The 24,705-nt window shown below is 41.1% G+C and overlaps 1 protein-coding gene across 2 annotated transcripts in view; it reads right to left on the bottom strand.

The window, feature by feature from the left end:
- The window catches only part of prkcab (protein kinase C, alpha, b), a 350,330-nt gene that overhangs the window by 18,054 nt on the left and 307,571 nt on the right, over window positions 1–24,705 (bottom strand). The window contains exons 14-16 of one of the 2 annotated variants that reach the window (XM_068003889.1): window positions 17,122–17,202; window positions 13,324–13,431; window positions 3,964–4,104 (exon numbers count right to left, since the gene is read on the bottom strand). In XM_068003889.1, coding sequence (XP_067859990.1) covers window positions 3,964–4,104; window positions 13,324–13,431; window positions 17,122–17,202 — 330 coding nt within the window. The remainder of the gene's footprint in view (window positions 1–3,963; window positions 4,105–13,323; window positions 13,432–17,121; window positions 17,203–24,705) is intronic. The other variant, XM_068003891.1, reaches the window with a different exon arrangement.

Here is a 24,705-nt window from a genome sequence, read left to right as displayed (position 1 = left end):
GAATGCCAATCTCTTGTAATCGGAACTAAAGGAGGACCAGCCTAAAAGCAGCCTTAGTGCAAGTCCAAATGCTTAGTTTCCTTTGCACTGTGGAAAATGTAAGATTGCTAACATTCTTTTCAGATGGAGTGAGATCAAAGTATTCAGTAATCAGAGTAATACCCACGTGTTTCTTCAGTAGTATTTTAACACTTACAACCCTGTGCTCCTGAGTGTTTGTTTTTGCTAGCAATTTAAACACACACATGTAATAGTACAAACTCAGAACTCAAATTTTGCTGAACATTAGAAAAAAGAAAATAAAGCGCAAACACAATTGCTTTGTGACTTGAAACAAGATCACATTGTTGCCAAAATGTTGTCACCATCCTGAAAGGGTTAATGGAACAAAGCCTTTGGGGTGCTTTTTAAATGAAAAAAAAACTAGACTTACACGAGTGAAACCTGCCTTGTTTGTGATACTCTGTAAAATGAAAATTAATTTAAGACCCGGTAAAAAGCCACTGTTGACACATTGTACTAGGTATTCATTCTTTATTGTTGAAACTTTGAATATTCATCAAACACTAAAGTTACTAGTTTCACTCAAACAGTACTTAAAAATAGAAAGCACGTTGGCAAGTATTCTTCTATTCCCACGGTAATGAGAAGTCATCGCAGGAAATAGTATTATGCAAAGGAAGTCAGTCATCTGTCACTATGTGGACTGTTAAATCTAAAATCCAGGCTGTTTTGAAATGTCTTTTTAAGCTGTCTTTTCCTGCACCCTCCTTCCCACAGTACATAGTATTCCCTTGCAGAAAGAGGCAACCTGCTCTCAGGTACTTGTATATGTGGTGCTCTGCAGCCAGTTGGTCACTGGGAAGTGTGTACAAAAGCAACTTAGGCTGACTGTTACTCAGATTTCCTCTCTTTGAGGGAACACAAAGCCACAACAACATTTCTGGTCTGGCCAAGATTGGGAACTTGCTATGCTATGTGAGGAAATTGTTGGCATAAGCCTTTATGATTCTTTGTACAGTGTTTTAATATACCAATATATTTTTGCCCCCGATAGTCTCCTCTCCTACGCTCTCCATAAGGCATGAATTTCTGCTAGGTTACAGTGGCATAGGCACTAGGTACCTTCTAGCTGCTCACCCACGATCATAGACAGGAAATGTTGGCAGACTATTCATACATGAGGGACATTTTAGCCAAGCCCAATTCTGTCCTCACACAACATCCACACTTTCCAGCACAGGTCAATGTATAGCATTCAGGAGATTGAAGCTTGGCTGATTTACCCTTCCTAGTTTAATGGTGCTCAGGCCAATTGTAGTGCCCAATTCCCACACTGTTTGAGATCAACAAACTCAGCAGGGACCAGAAATTAAACTTGGGGTGCTTTCTGGTGTCTATGGCTAAGTTGCATGCTACCTTCATCGTCTAAGCCATCAGGAAGCTTGATACACCAATATCCAATGCCATCAAATCTTCATCCAGTTACCTGGAGTGTTAATGTCAGGTAGTGCATTCTTTAGTTTGTGTTACATCATTGTGTCTTTCTACCAATGCCACTCAAGTGCTAGATCAATAAATGGGGTAAAAGGAATAATTTCAAATTCAAAAAGCAAATATCCTGCCCACCCACATAATGTGAAAAGCTGTGGGTTTTTTTGAGAATCAGCAGATTGTGGACATCAGTTCCATCTGCAATCCATTACCTTTTCCATATCATTTACTATTGTATATTTCTGTATAAGATCACATTTCAGATGCCTCTGTTCAAGGCTAAAAAAATCCAAGTTTCTACAGTCTTTTGTCATAATTCAGACCTACAAGTCTAGGAATCAGCCTTGTGGCTCTTCTCTGGATTGCTTCCAGCACTAGAGTATCTGTTTTGGTATGCAGACACAGTACTCAAGCTGTGTTCTGACAGGGCACTATACTGTTTGATCATGACTTTCTCTGACTCACATTCTATTATTTTGGCTACACAGTTTAACCTTCTGTTGGCTTTGTTAAGTGTTGCTCTCCATTGATTAGACATGTTAAGCATTAAATTTACTAAAACTCCTAGGTCTCTCAACTTCATCCATAGTTTTTTCAACCCCAGTTACGGAGTTCATGCGTCACCCATTTCCTATGTGTTGTACTTTACACTTGGCACTATTAAGTTTCATCTGCCATTGTTATGCCCACTTAGATATTTTATCCAATTCATTCTGTGATTTCTGAGCTGCCATCTCCAATTTCATCTCCCCTCCTAGTTTGGTGTCATTGGCAAATTTGACCATTTTGCATTGGGTTTCTGAATCCAACTCATTTATATAAATTAGAAACAGTAGTGGTTCCAATACTGATCCCTGAGGCACCCACTCAGTATTTCCTCCCACGCTGACGTGATTACTCTAACAAGAATCCATTATTTTCTACCTTTCAACGAGTTTCTTATCCATTCCCAAGGTTTAACTTGATTTAACTTTGAGCTCAACTAATAGCCTTTTGTGTAGAATTTTTGTCAAATGCCTTTTGGAAGTCTAGATACATGCTGCTATTAGGTCTTCACATCCAGAGTGATCATCATCAACCAGGTAGAGAAGTGGAGGCGAAAACCGTAGAAAACATTAGATGCTGCAGTAGGGGGAAGTATAGGTCCTTCTGCAAAGAAACTGAGATGGGCCAAATAACCTTCCTGATCTGTATTTGTTTTATGATCCTGGTGGGAGAATAGCAGGCCCATGCAAAACTGATGTGCTCGAATCCCAACTAAAAAGTTAATTATAAATTGTTATCCTGACAAGGTGCATTATTATTGTCCTCTCAGGCTTCCACTGTTCACTATTGAATTATAAAGTCAACAAAACACTTTCATGTGAAAAATACAGTGATTTCAGTTGTAGTAAACATACAGCCACAATGCAGAAGGTCAATCTCAGTTACATTTTTAGATTTTCATCTCTGTTTAAGAAATCTAAATATATTCTGCATAACTTTTAAATGTTATAGTTGCTTAATTGTTTTCAAGAATTATTATTCTCTGTAACATTCACCAGTCTTCAGCAAGGTAGTCTGCTCACAGGCTTCTGCCACTGCTACTGTTGCCCTAGCTGAGGTACATGAGAGTAAACCAGGTTGACTTGCTCTTCAGTTTTCTCTTTCCAGTGGGAAACTGCTTGGTCTCCCACTTGACTGAATGCCACAGTTATCATATTGCCTGGCATTCTGCCATTCTGTGATAGGATTGCATTGTGATACAGCAACATACTTCGACCACCACCCTGATTTTTTTTTAAAATAGAGAAACTTAGCTGTGTAGTAACTGCACAAAAGAAGGTATGCTTGGAAAATGAACTCTCAATCTGTTGTAACTCTGACAAGGATCGTATAGCTTCTCTGGATATAATCAAGATTATCTCAATAAACAAAGCTGAGTACTTTATTGCTTCAGGAGAGCACAGAAATCAGTCGGATATGGATCAAGAATGCTTAACTCTCCTCACTTTTCTTCGAGGAGCTCTGCATGCTCCATTTCCTAAACAGTACCATTCACATATAACAAACAGTTTGCCACTGGCACGAACATCATTTAGATATGCTGGATGCTCACATGACAGTGACAAGTCTTTCCGTCAGTCCTGCAGGCTATTTGTCTGGTAATAATCACACAATAACAAATGAAAATAAGTTCCAGTTTCATGGTCATTTCTTTTCCTGTAGCTGACAGACTCCTTAAAGGAAGCGACTTTGGACAAATTTTAGTTCAAAATTATTAGAAAATGTAGTACTGGAAATGTATGCTTGAACCGTTATATTTAAAAAATTGTACCTAACCTATTTTTTTAAAACCCTGCAGTCTCAGCCCAGCTATTTATTGAATAGAAGTGTTATACCAATCTCAACTCAGCTGCTTCTGCATGAGCACATAACCTAGTTTTCCTACACATGACATCAATGATGCATGTATTTTGGCACACTCACCACTTTTGGCTTGAATGGAGGCTGTATCTCCCTTTGTTCTAGTTTCTCCCAGTCAATTCTCCGGAAGAAAGCATGATCCCGTATATCTCTCTCTCCCTCCGATCCACAGCCAAGACGCTTTGCTGGATGTTTTGTCATTAGCTATGAAAGAGAAATATTTTTTTAAAAAAACTTTGAGATAAAATAGATCAGGTCATCAAATATCTTGCAAGGGATATAGATCAACTCTAAGAGCTTCTCAGAAGTGTTGAGTTGTCTTTCTTGTGAACAAAAAAGCTCAAAGAACATGCTATTTTGCCAAATGTTTAACACAAGCAGGTCCTATAATAAATTCTATTGTGATTGATTCTTAAATGGAGTATCATACTTGCATATATTAAAAAACTAGGTGGCCAATATTCACTAATCCTGTTCTGATTAGTGCAATATTCCCAAACAATATTCTTTTGTGACTGCCCATCAGAGAGCAGCATCCTGAACAGTTGTTAGTTAATTCCGGTTAACATATGATAATACTGCCTATCTTAAAATAAACCCATGTGTATTTAATAAAAATCACATTTGTTTTAGTTGAACAGCCTGATGCCATAGCAAGTTAGAGTATTATAGACAGGTATGACATGGGACTGTCATCACAAATCCTCACATGCTCAGTTGTCAATATTGAAGGAGCTGTTTTGAGACAAGCCCCAAGCAAAGATGAGGCACATCTTCACTGTAGGGGTGGGAGAGGGCAAGATCTAAGTGAGCCACAATCACCTTCTCAGAACTGGTTACAGAGCAGCATTGGTATAGTATAGACCTGAGAGGAAATCATCCACTTATCTGTTCTTTTGATCAAGTAATGATGTGCCACTAGAAATCCAAAAGTAGGAAAACAAATGACCATAATGAGGAAAAAAATAAAATTGTTGCACTTAAAAAAGTGAGATAAATGTGGTAAATGCCCTTGTAGAAATCATAGAATCATAGAAAATTTACGGCACAGAAGGAGGCCATTCGGTCCATCGTTTCCGCACCGGCTGAGAATCGAGCCATCCAGCCTAATCCCACTTTCCCACATTTGGTCCGTAGCTCTGCAGGTCACTGCTCTTCAGGTGGGCATCCAGGTATTTTTTAAATGAGTTGAGGGTTTCTGCCTCTACCAGCCTCTCAGGCAGTGAGTTCTAGACCCCCATTCCTCACTTCCACGCTAATCTTTCTACCAATCACTTAAATCTATGCCACCTGGTTATTGACCCCTCCGCTAAGGGAAATAGGTCCTTTCTATCCACTCTATGTAGGCCCCTCATAATTTTGTACACCTCAATCAAATCACCCCTCAGCCTCCTCTGTTCCAAGGAAAACAACCCCAGCCTATCCAATCTGTCATAGCTAAAATTCTACAGCCCTGACAACATCCTCGTAAATCTCCTCTGCACCCTCTCTAGTGCAATTACATCCTTCCTGTAATGTGGTGACCAGAACTGTGCGCAGTACTCAAGCTGTGGCCTAACTAGTATTTTATACAGTTCCAGCATAACATCCCAGCTTTCATATTCTATGCCTCTACTAATAAAGGAAAGCATTCCATATGCCTTCTTAACCACCTTATCCACCTGTTCTGCTACCTTCAGGAATCTGTGGACATGCACTCCATGGTCTCTCTCTTCCTCTACACCTCTCAGTATCCTCCCATTTATTGTGTATTCCCTTGCCTTGTTTGCTTTCCCCAAATGCATTACCTCACACTTCTCCGGATTGAACTCCATTTGCCACTTTTCTGCCCATCTGACCAGTCCATTGATATCTTCCTGCAGTCTACAGCTTTCCTCCTCACTATCAACCACACGGCCTATCTTTGTGTCATCTGCAAATTTCTTAATCATACTCCCTACGTTTAAGCCCAAATTGTTAATGAATACCACGAAAAGCAAAGGACCCAGTACCGAGCCCTGCGGCACCCCACTGGAAACAGCCTTCCAGTCGCAAAAACACCCGTCGACCATTACCCTTTGTTTCCTGCCACTGAGCCAATTTTGGATCCAATTTGCCACATTCCCTTGGATCCCATGGGCCTTTACCTTTTTGACCAATCTGCCATGTGGGACCTTTTCAAAAGCCCTGCTAAAATCCATGTAGACTACATCAATTGCACTGCCCTCATCGATCCTCCTTGTCACCTCCTCGAAAAATTCAAATCAAGTTAGTCAGACACGACCTTCCCTTAACAAATCCGTGCTGACTGTCCTTGATTAGTCCGTGCCTTTCTAAGTGACAGTTTAGCCTGTCCCTCAGAATTGATTCCAATAATTTGCCCACCACCGAGGTTAGGCTGACTGGCCTGTAATTATTCGGTCTATCCTTCGCTCCCTTTTTAAACAACGGTACAATGTTAGCAGTCCTTTAATCCTCCGGCACTACGCCTGTATCCAGTGAAGTTTGGAAAATGATTGTTAAAGCCTTTGCTATTTCCTCCTTGGCTTCTTTTAACAGCCTGGGATGCATTTCATCCGCACCTGGTGATTTATCCACTTCCAAAGATGCTAATCCCCTTAATACTTCCTCCCTCACTATGTTTATCCCATCCAATATTTCACAATCCTCCTCCTTAACTTCAATCCCTGCATCATCCCTCTCCTTTGTGAAGACAGATCCACACATAGGTCACCTTTTTGGTCTCTGATAGGTCCTTACTCTTTCCGTAGTTATCCTCTTGCTCTTAATCTATTTATAAAACATCTTTGGGTTTTCTTTGATTTTACCTGCTAATATTTTTTCATGCCCTGTCTTTGCTTTCCTAATTTCCTTTTTAACTTCACCCCTGCGCTTTGTATACTCTTCTAAGCTTTCCGTAGTATTGAGTTCCTGGTGTCTATCATAGGCTTTCTTTGTGAATGAAGATTATGAAGTAATAAACCAGATAGTGACATCAAGACTGCAAAATCCAAGAGTCGCAAGTACCTGCTGATCATGAAGTCTACAGCTGGTGGTAAACTACGGCTCACAATCATTTGAACTCTATCAGCTTTCAAGCAAAATCTGTATAATTATACTAGCCCAATTATTTTTCTTACAATTGTAAGGCTCCAAACTACATCAACACAATGTCATTATGTAATGCATTCCCAGGGGAGGAAGAGGATGCGGAATTTAAATCCAAATCAGCTTGGCCAAACCGGAACCAAACCATGCTGTTCTTCTTTGTTGTATTAGGGGCTACTTTTTTTTAACCCTCATCATCACACCAGTTCTTGGACTGTTACCCATCACTCCTGTGCACACTGACCTACATTGGCTCCCCATCCACAAACGCCTCAATTTAAAGTTCTCATCCTCGTGGTTAAATCCCTCCTTGCCCCTCCTTATCTCTGTAACTTCCTCCAGCCCTACAACCCTTTGAAAATCCCCAACTTCCTTTGCTCCACCATTCGTGGCTGTGCTTTCAGCCATTTAGGCCCTAAGCTCTGGAATTCCAACACCTCTCCTTTGACGCTCCTTAAAACCTACCTCTTTGGTCACCTGTCCCAATATCTCCTTTGGCTCGGTATCAATTTTTGTCTGATTACGTGCCTGTGAAGAGCTTTGGGACGTTTTACTACATTAAAGGCACTATGTAAATGCAAGTTGATGCTGTTATTGAAACTGCTCTAATTGGTGCAATATGCCTGTGCTTGTAGTGAGCCATTACCACTTATGTGATTTCCATGCAGAAAATGGCATTGTGGACAGAGGTCAGTTAACATCAGTGAAATATTAGGTACAAATTCAGTTCAGATGTGCCCATCTCAAAACAAATCCATGTGTATTTAAAAAAAACACTTGTTTTAGTTGAACAACTGGTGCTACAGCAGTTTATTAATGAGCTGTACCATAAACTGGTGCAACATGGGAATGCTGTTTGGGAGCAGCACGAAGGAAAGGGGGCAGGGAAGGGGGGTGCATCACTACTGAGCATACCAGGGTAGTTATAGTATGATTTTGGAACCAGGTTTTGGCTGATTTTAGAGTTCCTGTTCCAATTTTTAAAATGCATTACAACAGGGCGCCAACATTAGCACCACAATGAAATACAGTTTCAAAGAATCCCTATCATGATTATTTATCCCCATCTAGCCTAATTCTATTAATTTTTTTAACATATTGTTTGAACAGTGAGTATCAATGATATCAGGAAAATTGGTTTGAAGTAACTGCTGAAGCCAGTAAGTGTGGAAATTATGAATAATATATCAACATGATGAATATCGATGGAGCCATTAGCTGAGGGTGATTCAACTTCCAAATGTGCTTGTGTTATTTCAGCTCCTTCACACTACCATATGAAGTAACATTCCCGTCATTTCCTCTAACGCGACTATGAGCACTCCCCGTTTAAGCAAAAATACTTAAGAAATCTTTGACAAAAAGCCAAAAATGAAAATAAAAAGTGTTAATAATTGTTTTGCACGTTTATTTTTTAGAAGGACATGTCATTTTCAGTGCAGTGATTCCAACATGAAATATGCCATCAAGCTGCAGTGTGTGACAAATAGAGGTTTCCAAACACAGGCTTTAAAATTACACTGTGTGGATAACAGCATGAGAATATTTAACTTGTTCGTCTGAAATTTCTTTACCCACCACTTAAATGGAGGAGTTAACCTGTTTCAAATAAATGGATTAATACTCCACTAAAATAGTGGACAAAGGAATTTCAGATGATGCATTAAGCATTCATACATTGTTATTGCATAGTGTAATTTCAAGGTCGCTGCTTTTCAAAGGCAGTGCCTTTTTAAAGGATAATATCACAAGCTCCTGAAATCACAGTCTGAACAAGACCATCTTGCATTTTCAAAGTTTGCACTCTGCCATTATCAAGCAGTGTGGAACTGTAACCATAATTAATAATTTAAAATGCTCCAAATTAGAATTTTGCACAATGTGATCAGGCAATACATTTTGCATTTTCCTGTCAACACAATTGTCTAAGCAGCTAAGAAAGCAGGCACATTCATGTCTTCGTCTCCAACCCTTTTTAAAATAGGTCACTGCAATATTGGCTGGGAGGAGAGGAAGGGAGGAAATGTGACATCCCATTATATCACTACCTTGCTGATGCCACAGTACAGACACCTTGTGTTGGATCTATACGTCCATAACATTTTCACCAGAACCCATGAACTAGGGACGGAATAAAGGAGGAGATTGAGAATTTGTCCTATCCATCAATCAATTGCTGTCCTTAGGGGAGAAAGGAAGCCAATATATTGTCACTTGTACTGACATGTATTTCTTGTGACACTAAGATCAAGGACTAACCACAAGACCAATCAGAACATTATCACTTAAGGGGGAATGAGTGAGTGTGCATGAGAGGGAAAGAGACTGGAGGCCAAATAAGTGCATGAAAAAAGTAGTATAATCTAGGATAATTCATTTAGGGATCTGTAGAAGGTGCAAATTTGTGAATTTATGTGCAGATGGTGCTTTAAGATTTGGAGGAAGGAGTAGTGCATGGGAAGCATCTGGTGCTTCAAGCTAATTGATCTGAGGAGTTGGAACTCACACATGGTAAGCCCGAGAGCAGCATATGACTGATGGTTTGGTTAAAGATCTCCTTCAAGTGATGTCTATTAAGGGTCAGTAATCAAATGCTAGATATCACAAATACTAGATATAAATTTATAGTTCCAGGACCTTCCAGCTATCTGTTAAAGACTCCATCTTGAGGATGCTGCAATTGTTTGTATGCCTCTGCAGCCTAGCTTCCCCAACAGTGCACAGTAGTAGGCTCACTATAATCTACCTGGCTTGCTCCCGCAAGCTCAGTTTCTGCTCCTCCACTGGGATTTTTCACTCTGATCTGTTGTTGCTTGGTTCCCATGCTGCTGAATGACTTCTGCTTTGCTGCCATCCACTGGCTTCCCATGACCACTTTCTGCTCTGTTGAACTTGTCATTCAGAACTCCTTCATTGCCCTTTGCTAGACTGAGTTGGACTGGCTTCTCAGGCTCCTGCTCCTGAACATTTTTGTTCTTCTTGCTGCCGTACAGCTGTTCCTCAGACCAGCTTCCTCACCTTCATTGATCTCATGGATTTACCCTTCATCCTCCCCTGCCTCCCTGGTCTTTACTGCACTTGATCCTTGGGTTTCACTCCCAATGCTCCACATTCCTCTGCTGGTCTACCAGATCCACTGGAGCACACTAACACCACTGCGCATCTCTTAGACCCCAGGGTCAATCTCTGCTGGCTCATGGTTGACTCTCTGCTACTCCTTGGCACTCTGATTTAACTGGACGATCTACACCAGCAGCTCTGCTAGTGCTCTGTGCTTTGAATGACTCCTGGATCAGTTCCCTATCCACAACTGACTCTGAACTTGGAATGTAGGCTCTCCAAGTTGACTCCATGCCATCATAGTGCCTTACTGTGAACTGTTTTACATCCTCTCCTCCCTATCTTGTGTTTACAACCATGACATGCCTTACCAGCTAAAATTCACTTTGTGTCCATTCTTGTGCACATTTTAGCTGCTACTCCAGCTGCAAGCCAGTTACTTCTTTCTCCCTTTTCTGTTTTCATGGGAGCTTCTCTGCCGCTTTCTCCCCTTCCTGCCACCTAGCCACGTCATCTTTCATTTCTACCCTCCCAACCATCAATACTCCTTACCGGCCTTCATATTCTCCCACCGCCATCCCAGGTTTGAATCACACTTGAATAAGTCCAAAACTCTGTGTCTCTCTTGACGTTCTCCAAAGGGCTCTTGGGCACCTATTGCAGCCTTCTTACAGGTAGCAAATCCAGCTCCCATCCTCTCTCACCAACATTCCCACCCAGTGTGCCAACCTCGTCAATCTCCTTCCCATCCTGTTCACCCCATCCGTTAAACCCCCTTGTCTCTGTTGGCAGATCAACAGTCACCTCCCGTCTCTTCAATTCCCTCCAGAATGTCTGTTCATTTGTGAACAAAGACCTTGCTATCCACAAACTAACTGTGGATGATTGTATTGACATCCTGACTTTGACTGAAATTTGGCTCACAGGTGGCAATCTCCCATCTAAGTTGTTCCCCCATTGCAGCCCCCATCTTTGTTTGCTCAAGTCCAAGGGGCTCAGACTTGAGCATTTCTGGTGCACAACTGGCTTAGCCATCCATCACCCGACCAGACTGGGCCACATCCAGCTCCAGGCATCACTCTACTCTGCAAAAACTGCCCACTACTCTTGGAGCATCATTAAAAGTCCGAGGAGTTTATGGACTTTTTTGTCTCTGCTGCTTCCTCCCCTTCCTCTTGCTCACCAAGACAAATGTTCCTCTAGGCTCCCCTGCCCTAGTCCTGAGCCCCTAAATTTCTAGATTCTTTCCCATCTCCCCCCATGTCCTGTCAGAGCTCATCTCATCTAAGAGATCAACTTCCTGCTCTCTCGACCCCATTCCCACCAAACTGCTGATCACTCAACTTCCCTTCCTGGTCCCCATGCTAGCTGCCATTGTAAATGGTTCCCTCTCTTTCAAAATTGTTTTATCACCCTCTTTCACCCATGATCCCTATGTTCTTGCAAACTTGTTTTATCACCCTCTTTCACCAATGATCCCTATGTTCTTGCAAACTACCGTCTTACCTCCAACCTCCCTTTCTTCTCCAAAGTCTTTGAACAGGTTACTATCTCCCAGATCTACTGCATCTCCCTGTTTGAATCTCTTAATCAAGTTTCCACCTTTCCCATAGCAATGAAACGGCCCTAACCAACATTTTCTGTGACTGTGATCCATCCTCGTCCTCCCAACACCCACACCACTCTCCAATACCTCTCCATTGTCTAACTTAGTGGGGCTGCACTCACTTGCTTCCACTCTTAGCAATCCAAAACATTTCTAGCATTGGCTTCTCTTCCCACTCCTGCACTATCTCTGGAGTCCCCCAAGGATCCATACTCTGTCCCCATCTCTTCCCCATTTACATGCTGCACCTTGGCAACATCATCTGCAGACATGGAGGTCAGTTTCCATATGTATGCTGATGCTACCCAACTCTCCACCACCTCTCCACTACCTATATAATGTCAGACTGCTTGACCAATATCCAGTGTTGATGAGTCTCAATTTCCTCCAGCTAAACATTGAGAAGACATCGTCATTGCCACCACCCGCCACACACAAACTCTGTACCCTCATCGCTAACTCCATCCCCCTTCCTGGCCAGTATCTCTGACTGAATCAGATTATTTGCAACATTGGTATCATATTCGCCCCAAGTTGATCTTCCAATCCTACAGCCTCTATCACAAAAACTGCCTACTTCCACCTCCCATAACATTGCCCACCTTCACGCCTACCTCAACCCATGTACCACTGAAACCCGCATCCATGTCTTTACCACCTCCATACTCAACTATTGCAATGCTGTCCTGGATGTCCACCCTCTGCAAACTTCAGGTAATCCAAAAACTGTAACATATCCCAACACCAAGTCCTGCTCGCTCATCACCCCTGTCCTTGCTAACCTACGTTGGCTCCTGGTACTCAAATTTAAAATTCTCATTCTTGTGTTTAAATTGCTCCATTAACTCGCCTCTCTCTATCTTTGTAACCTCCTCCAGCACGACAAACTGCCAAACTCTCCTCTGACTGGCCTCATGCATTGCCCAGCATTTGCAGCTGTGCCTTTAACTGTCTAGGCCTCACACTTTGGAATTCCCTTCCTAAACCCCTCTGCCTCCTCCTCCCTCCCTTCTTTAGAACTTTCCTTAAAACCCACATCTTTGACGAAGCTTTTGATCACCCCTCCTAATACCTCCTTCTTTGACTTGGGGACCATTGTTTCCTTACACCATTGTGAAGTGCCGCTGGACATTTTTCTACATTAAAGGTGTTGTATAAATGCAAGTTGTTGTTATCTCTCCCACTGCAGTTGAACTAAAATTAGTTAGAATCAGCTAAAGGACTAAAGAAAATTAGATTTTTAAAAATTATGTTACCTTAAAAACAGACAACTCTCATTTTAAATATACTCAGTAAAATTTCATAAAGGAAAAAAAAATAAGAAATGTGAAAGCTTCAGGGGAAGGTGCACTGAGCTAGATACCAGCTATGTTGTTGATCAGAAAATTGGTTAAGAAATACAGGTTGAGTGAAAAAAGCTTTAAATGAAAGACTGCTGGCTCTGGCAAAGGCTTCCCACTAGAAATCAATACTTCAAGAAGTTCGATAAGTTTGTTAGTACTCCCTATTACTTAAAGGTTTTGTGTTCACAAAGATTCGGCATGAAAGCTCTCAATTGTGTTAGTCTGTCACATTATACAGAGCAGTGATAATTAGCCTTACAATTTGAAAGTGGCGATATGTTATTACTTTCAGTAAATGTTGTCATGGTAGCAGAGATGATGCCTTACCCCCTTGCAGATCAAGACAGCCTCTTTTGACAGTGATTTGGGATAAGATACATTGTGTTCCATTATAGATTGGAAGAGCTCGTCCTCATCTTCTCCATCAAATGGAGGCTGTCAGAACACAAAAAGCAAACCACTAAAAGCTTTAGTTAAAGCTTTATTAAAACTGTCAGCAGATCTGAAACAAGATAATGAAGGTTATTCAACACTTTAAATTCAAGTAGCATTTATACTACATTGATATATTTTTAACATACACCTGTTTTACATGGAGACTTCAAAAATATACTTTCCTTGTAAGGACTGCTCATGGACCAGTCTGTGCTCTTAAGTTTTCTTTAGGTGCAATTTTGTTTTTATTTCAATGTTTCTTAACTTTCCTACGTCAGACTAATTCATACTTCAGACCAACAATGGTAAATGCTTCTGGCTGAATTTTCTCTCTCCTGCCCAACAATCCATGTACTGTCACTAGCTGAGGAAAAGGGTGGGTGACCCGCCCCCAGATTCTTGAGCCAACCACAAGCAAGTGCAAGGAGTAGCCTGGGATGAAATTCCCTCTGATTTTCTGTTCCTTGATAAAGCACTAGACCTCTGCGTAGGACCTTCTGCTGATGGCATGGCAGAGATCAGGACCGTACAGCACAATGGAATAGCATAACACATTCATTCTCATATTCTAAATGCTGAGCTCTTCATTTCGGGAATGTTGTTTTTTAGAGGCCTAGAGTGGAAGCCACTTTCCTGCAGCAAGGGATAGAAATCAGAGGGAAAGTAATCACAAGTTGCTCTTGCACATCTTTTATTGGCTGTCATTAAAGCAACTTTAGCAGGGGGCTGACAACTTGCCTGCTCTGTTGGTTGTCGCTGGTGTGATACAGAGAGGTTTATGAAAGGATTACTTGTATCATAACAAGTTCTTTTGTTGTTGGAATAAGCAGTTTTAGGAGTGTATTATAAACTATTCCTCTTACACAAACTATGTGAATGGACCATTAAAAGAGCATCATAGAGGCAGTAAAGGGTATTTTCCATATTTGAAATGACCCTTTACACCCGTCCATCCAGAATCTGCTCCATAGTCCATCAAACTATATTTTCCCATAACTATCAATGTTTAGCACTACCCAAATACACATAACTATCTAAGATCCACAATGAATGTACCTGTAAGTGCTGTGTAACATGCAATAAACTGACCCAATATAGCAATGGTCCAGACTAAGATTGGAAACCCATTATGGCACATCTTGGGCAAGAATATGCAACCTACTACCTTGTTCCACAGTGTATCTGTACAAGAACTACCATCCCCTCCACTCCCCTGCCACATGCTTTTCTTCAGTCCTGTTGTGGCTCAGCTTGGCAGCTTTTGATTGCTGCTTACTCAGTGCTCTGCTGTGACAAGCTTTGACAGTAGTCTCCGAATTTTGGTCTCTGCAGTTTCACAGTTGGCCCTCATTTGTCAGTCACAGTGTTGGTTTCTTTCCAGTATGGGATCTTGGGGCGCAGGAAGGTGCTAGTCTACAGCAGACAATTTTAGAAAGCTACAACAGAGAATTTCAACAGCTTACATTGCTATAGTGTTCTGTATGTACAAAGAGACATCTCAAAGTGCTTTCCAGAGTGCCGGACACTGAACAGGAGATGAAAAGAAGAAGGGGATGGGGGTGTGAAAGCACAATTGAAGAAGAGTCTCGAGGAAGCTTTTGAAAGCAGATGGCAAGGCACAGGTGTTGAGGGAAGACAGCAGAGCATAGTGGCTAAAAGGGCAAGGAGTGAACCAGTATCAGAGACTTGGAGAACGCATGCAGTAACCTTATGTCTGGAGACGTTCGCTAAGGGAGCCGGAACAAGGCCACAGATGGATGAGAAGGTGAGGCAAGAATCTTAAAATCAATTCATTGAAGTATGGGAAGACTATGGAACTTGTTGAGAATGGGGGATCATAGAGTTGCTGGTCACTGTGCCTGTGAGGATGCAGGGCATGTTTTCTGGATGAGTTGCAATTTGTGGAGGGTGTAAGAAGGGAAGCCAGCAAGGGGAACATTGGAGAAATTGATCCTTGAGGCGATAAAGGTATGGATGAGGGTTTTGCCAGCAGTAGGAGAGTGGTAGGGATAGAGGAGGTGATGTTTGAGGTGAAAGAAAGTAGTTGGGGTAACAGATTGGATGTAGAAAAGGAAACTGAATTCTGAGTTGACAAATACATCAAGATTCCATATCTCTTAGCTTAGTCAGAGGTGGCAGTTTGGGGAGGTTGATGGCATTGAGGTCTGGATGCGTGTTGGTATTGGTGAGAGCTGAAAAGGATGATTTCAATTTTGTTGACGTTTAGCTGCAGTTCTCCAAAGCAACTTACAGTAACTTTCTGGATGTCAAATTCGGAGGTGGGGGTTGGCTATGGATAGAAAATTGCCTAAGAAAGAAAGAATTTGCATTTTATATTGTGCCTTTCACGACCTCGGGACATCCCAAAGCGCATTACAGCCATTTAAGTACTTTTGACGTGTAGTCACTGTTGTAATGTCGGTGTCAAATTTTGTTTGATAATTGCTCCTATGCAGCGCCATGGGATGTTTTATTACATTAAAGGTGCTATATAAATGCACGTTGTTGTTGGTGGCGGTGGTGGAAACATGGTAGCCAATTTGCAAATGGCAAGGTTCCGCAAACAGCAATGAGATAATTATCAGACAATTTGTTTTAGTGATGCTGAAGCACGATCATGCACTTGTAAATAACAACATTGACCACACTTTAAAATCATTTGTTGGCTGTGAAGCTCTTTGGGACATCTTGAGACCATGCAAGTTCATTCTTTTTACACCAGCTTTCTCATCTGTTGCCCCACCTTTCCCCTGCTTAAAACACTTCTGTTCCATCTTTAAAAACGTGCTTCTTCACCCTTCGCCACACTCCCCCTTCCTGTCACACAGCCTGCATACAGGCCTCCTCTAATGCTACTCTTAAGCTAGTATTCTCCAATACATTTTACTGCTTAAAACACAAAAGTGTAAGTTAATCCTAATTATTTTAACAGTTTCATTCTAAAGATGGGTATTGATGATGAGAAAGCTCCTACTTTATTTCATCTCTAGTTTTCCACCATTTATATTGTTTTACACAAAAATGATTTTGACATTTCATCTAATCAGTTTTACAGAATCCGATGTTCCACTAAAAAATGACATTTATTGAAGGGAGAAGACAATAGAAAAAAAATCTAATTTCCACCCTTTTAAGTCACTCAAATGTGACATTCTTCATTAAGTGCCGCATTGCTAAAAAGCACAAAAACCTTGCCATCCAAAGTCTCCTTTCCCAAGGAGTTTTGAATTACATCGAAACTACAGCACAGAAACAGGCTATTCGGCCCAAGTGGTCTATGCCGGCATTTATGCTTCACATGAGACTTCTTCCTCCCTATTTCATCTAACCCCATCAGGATACCCTTATATTCTTTTCTCCCTCATGTGCTTATCTAGTTTCCCCTTAAATGCATCTGTTATTTGCCTCAACTACTCCTGTGGTAGCGCGTTCCACATTCAAGCAGTTTCTCCTGAATTCCCTACTGGATTTATTAGCGAATATTTTATATTTATGACTAGTTTTGGACTCCCCCACAAGTGGAAACATGTTCTCCACGTCTACCCTATCAAACCCTATCATTATCTTAAAGACCTCTATCAGGCCACCCCTCAGCCCCTCTTTTCTAGAGAAAAGAGTCTCAGCCTGTTCAGCCTTTCCTGATAAAGATATCATCTTAGTTCTGGTATCATCCTTGTGAATCTTCCTTACCTGTCCAGCCAACATTTCATAAAGTAATACTCCATAGGCCCACCAGTCCACAGACTTTCCGTATGGTTGATAAGCGATAATCTATAAGAGAAATAAAAAGTCCAAAACGTGAGAAAAGAGACAGGAAAAACAATGCAATTATATCTTGAATGCTTCAACTTTTCTAAGAACACAAAGCTGCTTTGCCACCCCCTCTCCCACCACCCCTGCAAAAAAAGTTCTTCAGCATCAAGCATCTTCACCGTTAACATGGTAAGAAACAATTAGGTAGCGGGAGACAAGGATATATTGCCTAAAATTCACCTTTTCAGGTAAAGGCATCACCTCAGCTACATGTGTGCTTCCATGCAGGGAAGAGTAGGTCTATCATTCTGCATTTATTCTTATGACTGTTTTGGGGACATGGGATCTGTAAGTTTAGAGTTTGCTTCCTAGCAAGTCCACAGAGCAAAATTGCTTCCTTTTGACTTCAGGTTCTTAATGAACAGATAATGGAACCAACGCATGACACATTCACCCAAACTATGGTACCATTACCATGCATAATAATAACATAAGTATTATGGAACTTGCATTCATACAATACCAGGTGTTCATGCTATATACCTCCAGCTTCTTCCTATCCATCATCATTTTCTTCATACTTAATCAGGGTACTTCTATTGTGTTCAGAGAAACTGCTGCATAAGGATTTAAAAAAAGACTTGAAATAACCTATTTTATAAATATCTGGCAGTAGGTTTAAAGCAGTAATTAAATCTCAAGAGTTATAGAAACAGGAGTAGGCAATTCAGCTCCTTGAGCCTGTCCCACCATTCAGTTAGTTCATGGCTGACCTGTACTTCAACTCCGTTTACCCGCCTTTGTTCCATATCCCTTGATCCCCTTACTTTCTCCTTTGCTCTCATATGACCACTAGAATTGCTTGACTGAATCAGTGCCTTATAACTCACTGCCAGACTTATAACTCACTGCCAGACATCTATTATCCTCAGTGAGTGGAGATGTAAAGTATAAAACATCATGACGTGTACGCAACATGCATTCCCTCATTCTTTGTGAAAACAACCCCAGGAGTATTAGGAGAGACAAGCTGTTTGTGACTGTCAAAAGAGCATGCGCAGTTGTAAAAAATTACAAGCAATTAAGTTTCTTGGAAGTGTAATTCCTATCCCTAGTGAGAGCCAGAACACCTATAATACATGTGTAAACAGTTAAGTATTCTGGAAATATCTGTTCAAGAACTCCCACAGCATATGGCAGAAGACAGTGCACTATTGCCTCAGGGTGACTGCCATTTACAAATCTCAGCACATTAGCTATGGTCTGTAATGTGACCTCTACCATCAGCAACTCTAAATTTATAATTAATTGAGCTACTGGAAAAAAATGTATTATAATATTTACGTAATTCTGTGCTGCTACCAGTTGCACAAGCACTTTAATAGGGTTTGCAGAACAACTAGGGAAAAGGCTGAAAGAGATCTGGGCATGATAGACTCAACACTGACCATGTCCAGCTATTGCCCAGCAGCAATTAACAAAGCAAACGGAATGCTGAGCTATACTGCCAAATCAGTAGAGTTTAAGTCAGAGGCCCTTATGCTGCTGAATCTTTATAGTGCTCTGCTCAGGCTAATAAATACATGTCGAAGTCAGGATGGTGTGTGACCTGGGAGGAAATCTGCAGGTGATGATGATACCGAGATGTTGCTCTTGTCAGTTTGTACAGATCGTGAAGTTAGAAGCAGCTGCTAAAGTAAGCTTGGTCAGTAGCTGCAGTGCATCCTGTAGATAGTACAAACTACAGCCACAGTGATGTCCCATTAAAATGAAGTTTTGGTCATGCAGCATGTCTATACTTCAAAGCACTGTGCTACAGGATGGTAGGATATGGATTCTTCTGTGATTTGCACATAGTGAATTCTGCATCTCAGCTCTATGTTCAGGTTTTAAAACTGTGATAAAATGTGTTGGTACATTATTCTTACAGAATTCAAATCCAGTCCAAACTGATGGGATGGAAGGCTCATTCTGCAGGCTGCATGGTCCTAAATGACATGAGATTAGAATAGTCGTACAATTCCTTAGCAGCGCAAGCCACAGCATGAAACTAGTCTTAGGCAGATGAGGAGAAGCTGGGCCCTCTTGATTAAAATTAAGGTGCCAAAGAGCAGAGAAACTGACAATGGAATCCTTGGAAAACATTGGGACTCAGGCAGAGACCAGCAGCTAATAACGGATGTGATAAAATAGATTTTGGGGCATTACTGCAATTCACAACTATAGTAAAAATGTATTTATTGCAAAAATAACTAGGCTTACAGTTATTTCCTCGGCTCTGGTGCATTGACATTCTAGCTCACCTTTTGGTGAGACAATCGCTGCAGCAGGGTAGGCTTGATTTTTCTCAACCCGCGTTCAGAGTCCAATGTCGGGCAAGATGTGCAGATGGAATGTAAACTGCACTCACATTAGGCAAGATATTGCTCGAGAGCTCCAAGCAATATCATTCACGAATTTCTTTTATATTATAGGGCTATGAAATCTCTCAATTTTTCAGGTAACTGGACCTTTTCCCAGGCCTCTGATAATGCCACTTGGAGCCACAAATATGACATGGACATGGCAGCAATATATGAATCCTCTGCTTCTAGTGTTACTTCCTGTACTTTGCACACTAATTGCACCAAAATAAATTGAAAGCAGCTACCATTTGTATCCTTCAAATACAATTAATTCAAGGTCAAGCTGGATTTCAACAAGGTGACATGGAATAGAAGGATACAGCACCTTATAACTATTTGGGGATCAAAACTATTAAAGACAAACAACTAAAATTATGAAGTAGGGGTAAAATGTTTACGGCCACACTAGGTAGGGATTCTATAGTTTAACTCTGTTAGCATGCTTTACTTACACTACAGATGAGCAGTACTTTTGTTAAACTGAGAATGAAAGAAAAAATTGTTTTCCAGAGGACTAGCTAATTAATCATCAGGTTTTCAAAAGATTAACTAATTTATCATCAATAAAATAGTAACAGTATGTAGTTTGGACTTTCTCTTCTCTTGTGATTTAGGTTCTCTCCTGAGGTTAGATTTAAGATCACGCCAGGCTTCAAAGCCCTACTGACTCTGCTAAGTTTCACTCCTAAAAAATGTTCATGGTCTTTGCACTAAACACTTCATTGTGTAGCAGGAATAAGAAAGCTCCTTTTTCAATCCATACAGTTTTATAAAGGTCATCCTAACATGGGAACAGTTTGTTCTCCACAAATGGGATTTTTATTTTTGTATGAGTTATTTTTAGTGGCATATTCAGAACTGTAGAGAGAACCAAGAGTGTCAACGCACTTAGTCAATACACATCTGAAAGTATTACTGTTCTCAGCTTTCCTTCCAAGAGTGTTAATGCAGTTACCATAGCAGACAGCCATTTAATCAGATGACCTGAAATTCTTGAATTGTCTCCTGTGCTTGTGAGTCTAAAATGGCCTTTCAGCAATTGGTCTATTGAGATTTTCAGGACAATTCAACCAATACATCTATCAGATGAGATATTAAACTGAGACCCCATAAGGTGAATGTAAAGGATCTCATGACACTACTCGAAGAAGAGCAGGGGAGTTTTCTTGTTGTCCTGGCCAATATTTGTCTTTCAATCAATACCTACAACAACAGATTAATTGATCTCATTGATGTTTGTGGGAGTATGACGAGTAGACTTTGTAGGGGGATTGTCTGGGAGGCCCTGGTCTCAAAACCCAGCAAAGGACTGTGGGAGTGGGTCAGGTGCCAGGTTATTATTCCCTGGAATTGGGCTGCCCAGTAGCAGTGCCTCCACTCATCGGCAAATTCCCACAGACAAATCTCCACCCTCTAACATGTTTGTTTCCAAATCAAAAAACAACACAAAGAGCCTTAAAGAAGCCCAAGGATGAGATTTAGATTACCAAATAACAGAGGAAGAATGGGGAGAAGTATGAAAACAAACCCTCACACCTGTAGCAGAATGTACAAGGACCAGTTCAGGATAATACATCATGGTTACAGTGTTTGCTTGTCTCAGTGATAGCAGTCCTGCCTCTGACAAAAAAAGTAAAGGCCCATGGGATCCAAGGGAATGTGGCAAATTGGATCCAAAATTGGCTCAGTGGCAGGAAGCAAAGGGTAATGGTCGACAGATGTTTTTGCGACTGGAATTTTCAGAGATGCCATCTTTCGAATCAGATGTTAAACCAAGGCCGCATCAGATTGCTCATATGGATGGAAAAGAACCCATGGCACCATTCGAAGAAGAGCAGGGGAGTTCTCCATGTCCTGGCCAACCTATGTCCCTCAACCAACACCATGCAAACTGATTATCTTATTGATGCTTGTGGAACTTGGCTGTGCACAAATTAGCTGCCATGTCTACCTACACTACTACACCTCAAAAGTAATTCATGAGGTCTAACGCGTTTTGGGACATAGTGAGAATGTGAAAGGTACTATTTATTTTTTTCATTTTTTACTGCATTCATCACCTGGTCCACAAATTCTATCCTTGGCTGGGGACTAATGTTGTAGGGGCTTCAACGAGAGGGACATATTATTGCACACTTTCTAGTCTTGTCACCTTATTCAACCTTTCTGGACAGCAATTGGAAGGTTATAGAAAGCATGACAGGCCTTAAAATCCCTGTAGATCCAAGGCTTGCTAGGCCTATCCACTGGGGAGAAAATTCTCCCTACAATATGCACGCTATTGCTGCTACTTGGAAAATAACGGTCCCACAACAGACTGTTGGGCGAAACATCTTTGGGACATATGCTAGTCTGAGATAGTGATGTATGGACTCCAACTAGCACTCAGGAAATAACAGACGGTTGGGAACCCATTCCTGAGAGCCCACACAGCCCACCATGTTTCACATAGATCCATACTACCCCCCAAGGAAGTCAAACTAAAGCCGCATAGTAATAACACCCTCCTAGAGCTCCATGAAAGATAATGCCTGAGCCCTCTAGGCCCATGACCAGATTTGTAAAACCCTTGGTACCACGTGACCCAGCCAAATCGCAGGGCCCATTGCCAAATTATCCTGATCCACGAACAACACACTCTTTCCAATACTGTACACAATATAGTAATTACCCCAATATACCAAAATATAGCTCTGAAAGTACTGGATGACAAACTGCACAGTGACTTCCTAAAATATATTTTAAAAAGTAAAGCAAAATAATATTTTTTGCACAATTGATCAAATTTAAAAGCAAAACCTAGAAAGAATCTGCTGTTTGGTGGGCTGTTCAGGATCAGTGAGTAGGAATGGCAAACTATTCATTAAGGTGTGGACTAAAGATGGGCTGCGAGAGGCCTTGATTAACAATCAGACAAAAAAAATAGAAATAATGAAACGGATACATGAAATCCGTCATCCTCCTACTGAAACTTAATATTTGTTTAACTTACCATAGTTGATTCATTTAATTGTTTGAAATAGTACTCACCATAGTATGGACATGTATAATGAAGCTGTGATTTTACTGAGGGATTATATTAAGCTGCAAAGAAATCTGATCAGTACAACAGAAGAATGCTCAAAATTCAACTCACCCCACAATAATGCATGTTTATAACAGGTCAGCTATTTTGCTGACCTGCTTTGATGTCCTAAAACATGGATTACTGTGGCATTTCAGTGCTAGATTTCCTAATGGACCTATTCACAGAGTCATCAATATGGATTATTTTCCAATCTATCTAAGTTTAATGCAACTCAAACTAGCTGATGATTATATTATCCCTTCCTCCCCCATGCCACAGCCAAAATATCTCAATGGTTCCACAAACATTCAGATTTTTCTCTTCATGGAACTCTAACATTTAGAGAGCAGAGCAATTCTTCCGTGGTGGGGTGGAGGGTGGAGGTGTTTGGCGACTGTGTATATGAGTATTTATTTGTAACATCTAAACAACTTTAGTCCTTGATTAACAGATTCCAAGTCTTTTTAATATGTTTTTTTTCACACTTTTACACTAGAGTTAAAAGAGCCTAGGGAAGATATTCCGCTTCAGCGCTTCCCAATGCATGCCGAAAGCACGTATTGGGAAATTCTAAACGTCTACCTCATGAATTTCCGTCCAATAAAATTAAATTAACGGAAATCTACAGATTTGGCAGTGTGCTAAATTGAAAGATATACCTTCCTGCCTTGGGAGAGCGAGCTCCATGTGCTACTCTGGTTTAATGCCCATCATTGAGAACTGATTAGCCCAAAATTCTGCTTGCGTCCTGAGTGGAACTCGGCGGATCTTCAGTCGAGGGACCAGAAAATGGGTGGAACTTGTTTCAAATGAGATTCTGTCCCATTGATGACCTTATGAGAAATTTGGGTGGAGTTGGGTGCGTGTAGGCAAATGTTCCATCTGCTCCTCCTGGGTCCAAGGATGTGTCTGAGGGAGTTCCAGGGCTACCGTAGGAATTGGCCCATTACGTCCTTGGTGTGCCTCAACGGAACTCTTGCCAGCTGAGACCCAGGAAAGGCCACAAAAGTCCCATAGACAAAGGTAATCAATCAGTGTATATGCCATGGATCAATTCTTTTTGTTTGGCCAGCATCTGTCTCCTTTGGGAGCTGAAGAATATTGAAAGTCACCATTGTCTTTGGCCTAGGAAGGGCCTTTGTGACCTCTGGCTTGATAGCTGTGGACTGATCTGGGTTACAAGGATAGATTGGAGTGGGCAATGCTGAGGCACTCTTGCAGGCATTGGCAGTCCGTCCCAAGGACACCAATGATCCCGTTTCTGCAATTTTTGATGGAATCTATATCTTCGGGGATCAACAGACTTGCTGCTGATAGAACGGGCCAATTGGAATTCTGGTCATGATGTCTATAATTGTGCTGGGTTCTGTTGTCTAATACCTAGAATCTAGAGAATAAAACATATGGGCCCAGCTCCCCACAGTTACTGAAACAGGCAGTCTTAAAACAATGGCAGGTATGTAAACTCACATTTTCATGGATCTATTGGTTCTCCGACTGCCAGGTTGTTCACATTAAGGAAAAAAAGTCCTCAGAGGGAAAAATGCATCTGCTGGCAGCTGCACTTCTCCAGTGCAAAAGTGCCTTGAGACTTGAATAATGCTTGTGCTAGCACATATATATTCAGGCATTGGTTCAAAATTAGGTGGCAGAATGGTTGCTAGCAGATTAGTCACTCTGCCACCTTCCTATAAATAGGGACAACTTTGCTGGTGCAAAATGTACAAACACTTGCCAACTCTTTTTTCTTGAGCTGGAATCTGTTAACTGAAAAAAGCTCTATATGAATAGATCAAACTTTGAGACAGTATTGCTGATTCATAATCCTTTGTTGATAAAATCTTTTGAGTTTAACCGTAGCCAGACCAGATTTCAATTTCTTCAATCGTGCAGAATACTATGCAATTTTGTATCCATAGAGTATGCACACTCTAACAGCTGTTGCCCGATGCTGTGCGATTATGAACAGTTTGAACTGTAGATAGTTATTCAAAATCTATAGCACATTTTTGCAAGTTTCTGATAGATTTACAGAAATTACAAGACCCA

This window comes from Heptranchias perlo, chromosome 23 (genome assembly GCF_035084215.1).
Source record: "Heptranchias perlo isolate sHepPer1 chromosome 23, sHepPer1.hap1, whole genome shotgun sequence".
Classification (NCBI taxonomy): domain Eukaryota; kingdom Metazoa; phylum Chordata; class Chondrichthyes; order Hexanchiformes; family Hexanchidae; genus Heptranchias; species Heptranchias perlo.
Note: the sequence above shows the minus strand (reverse complement) of the source record. Positions and strands in the feature narration are given on the sequence as shown.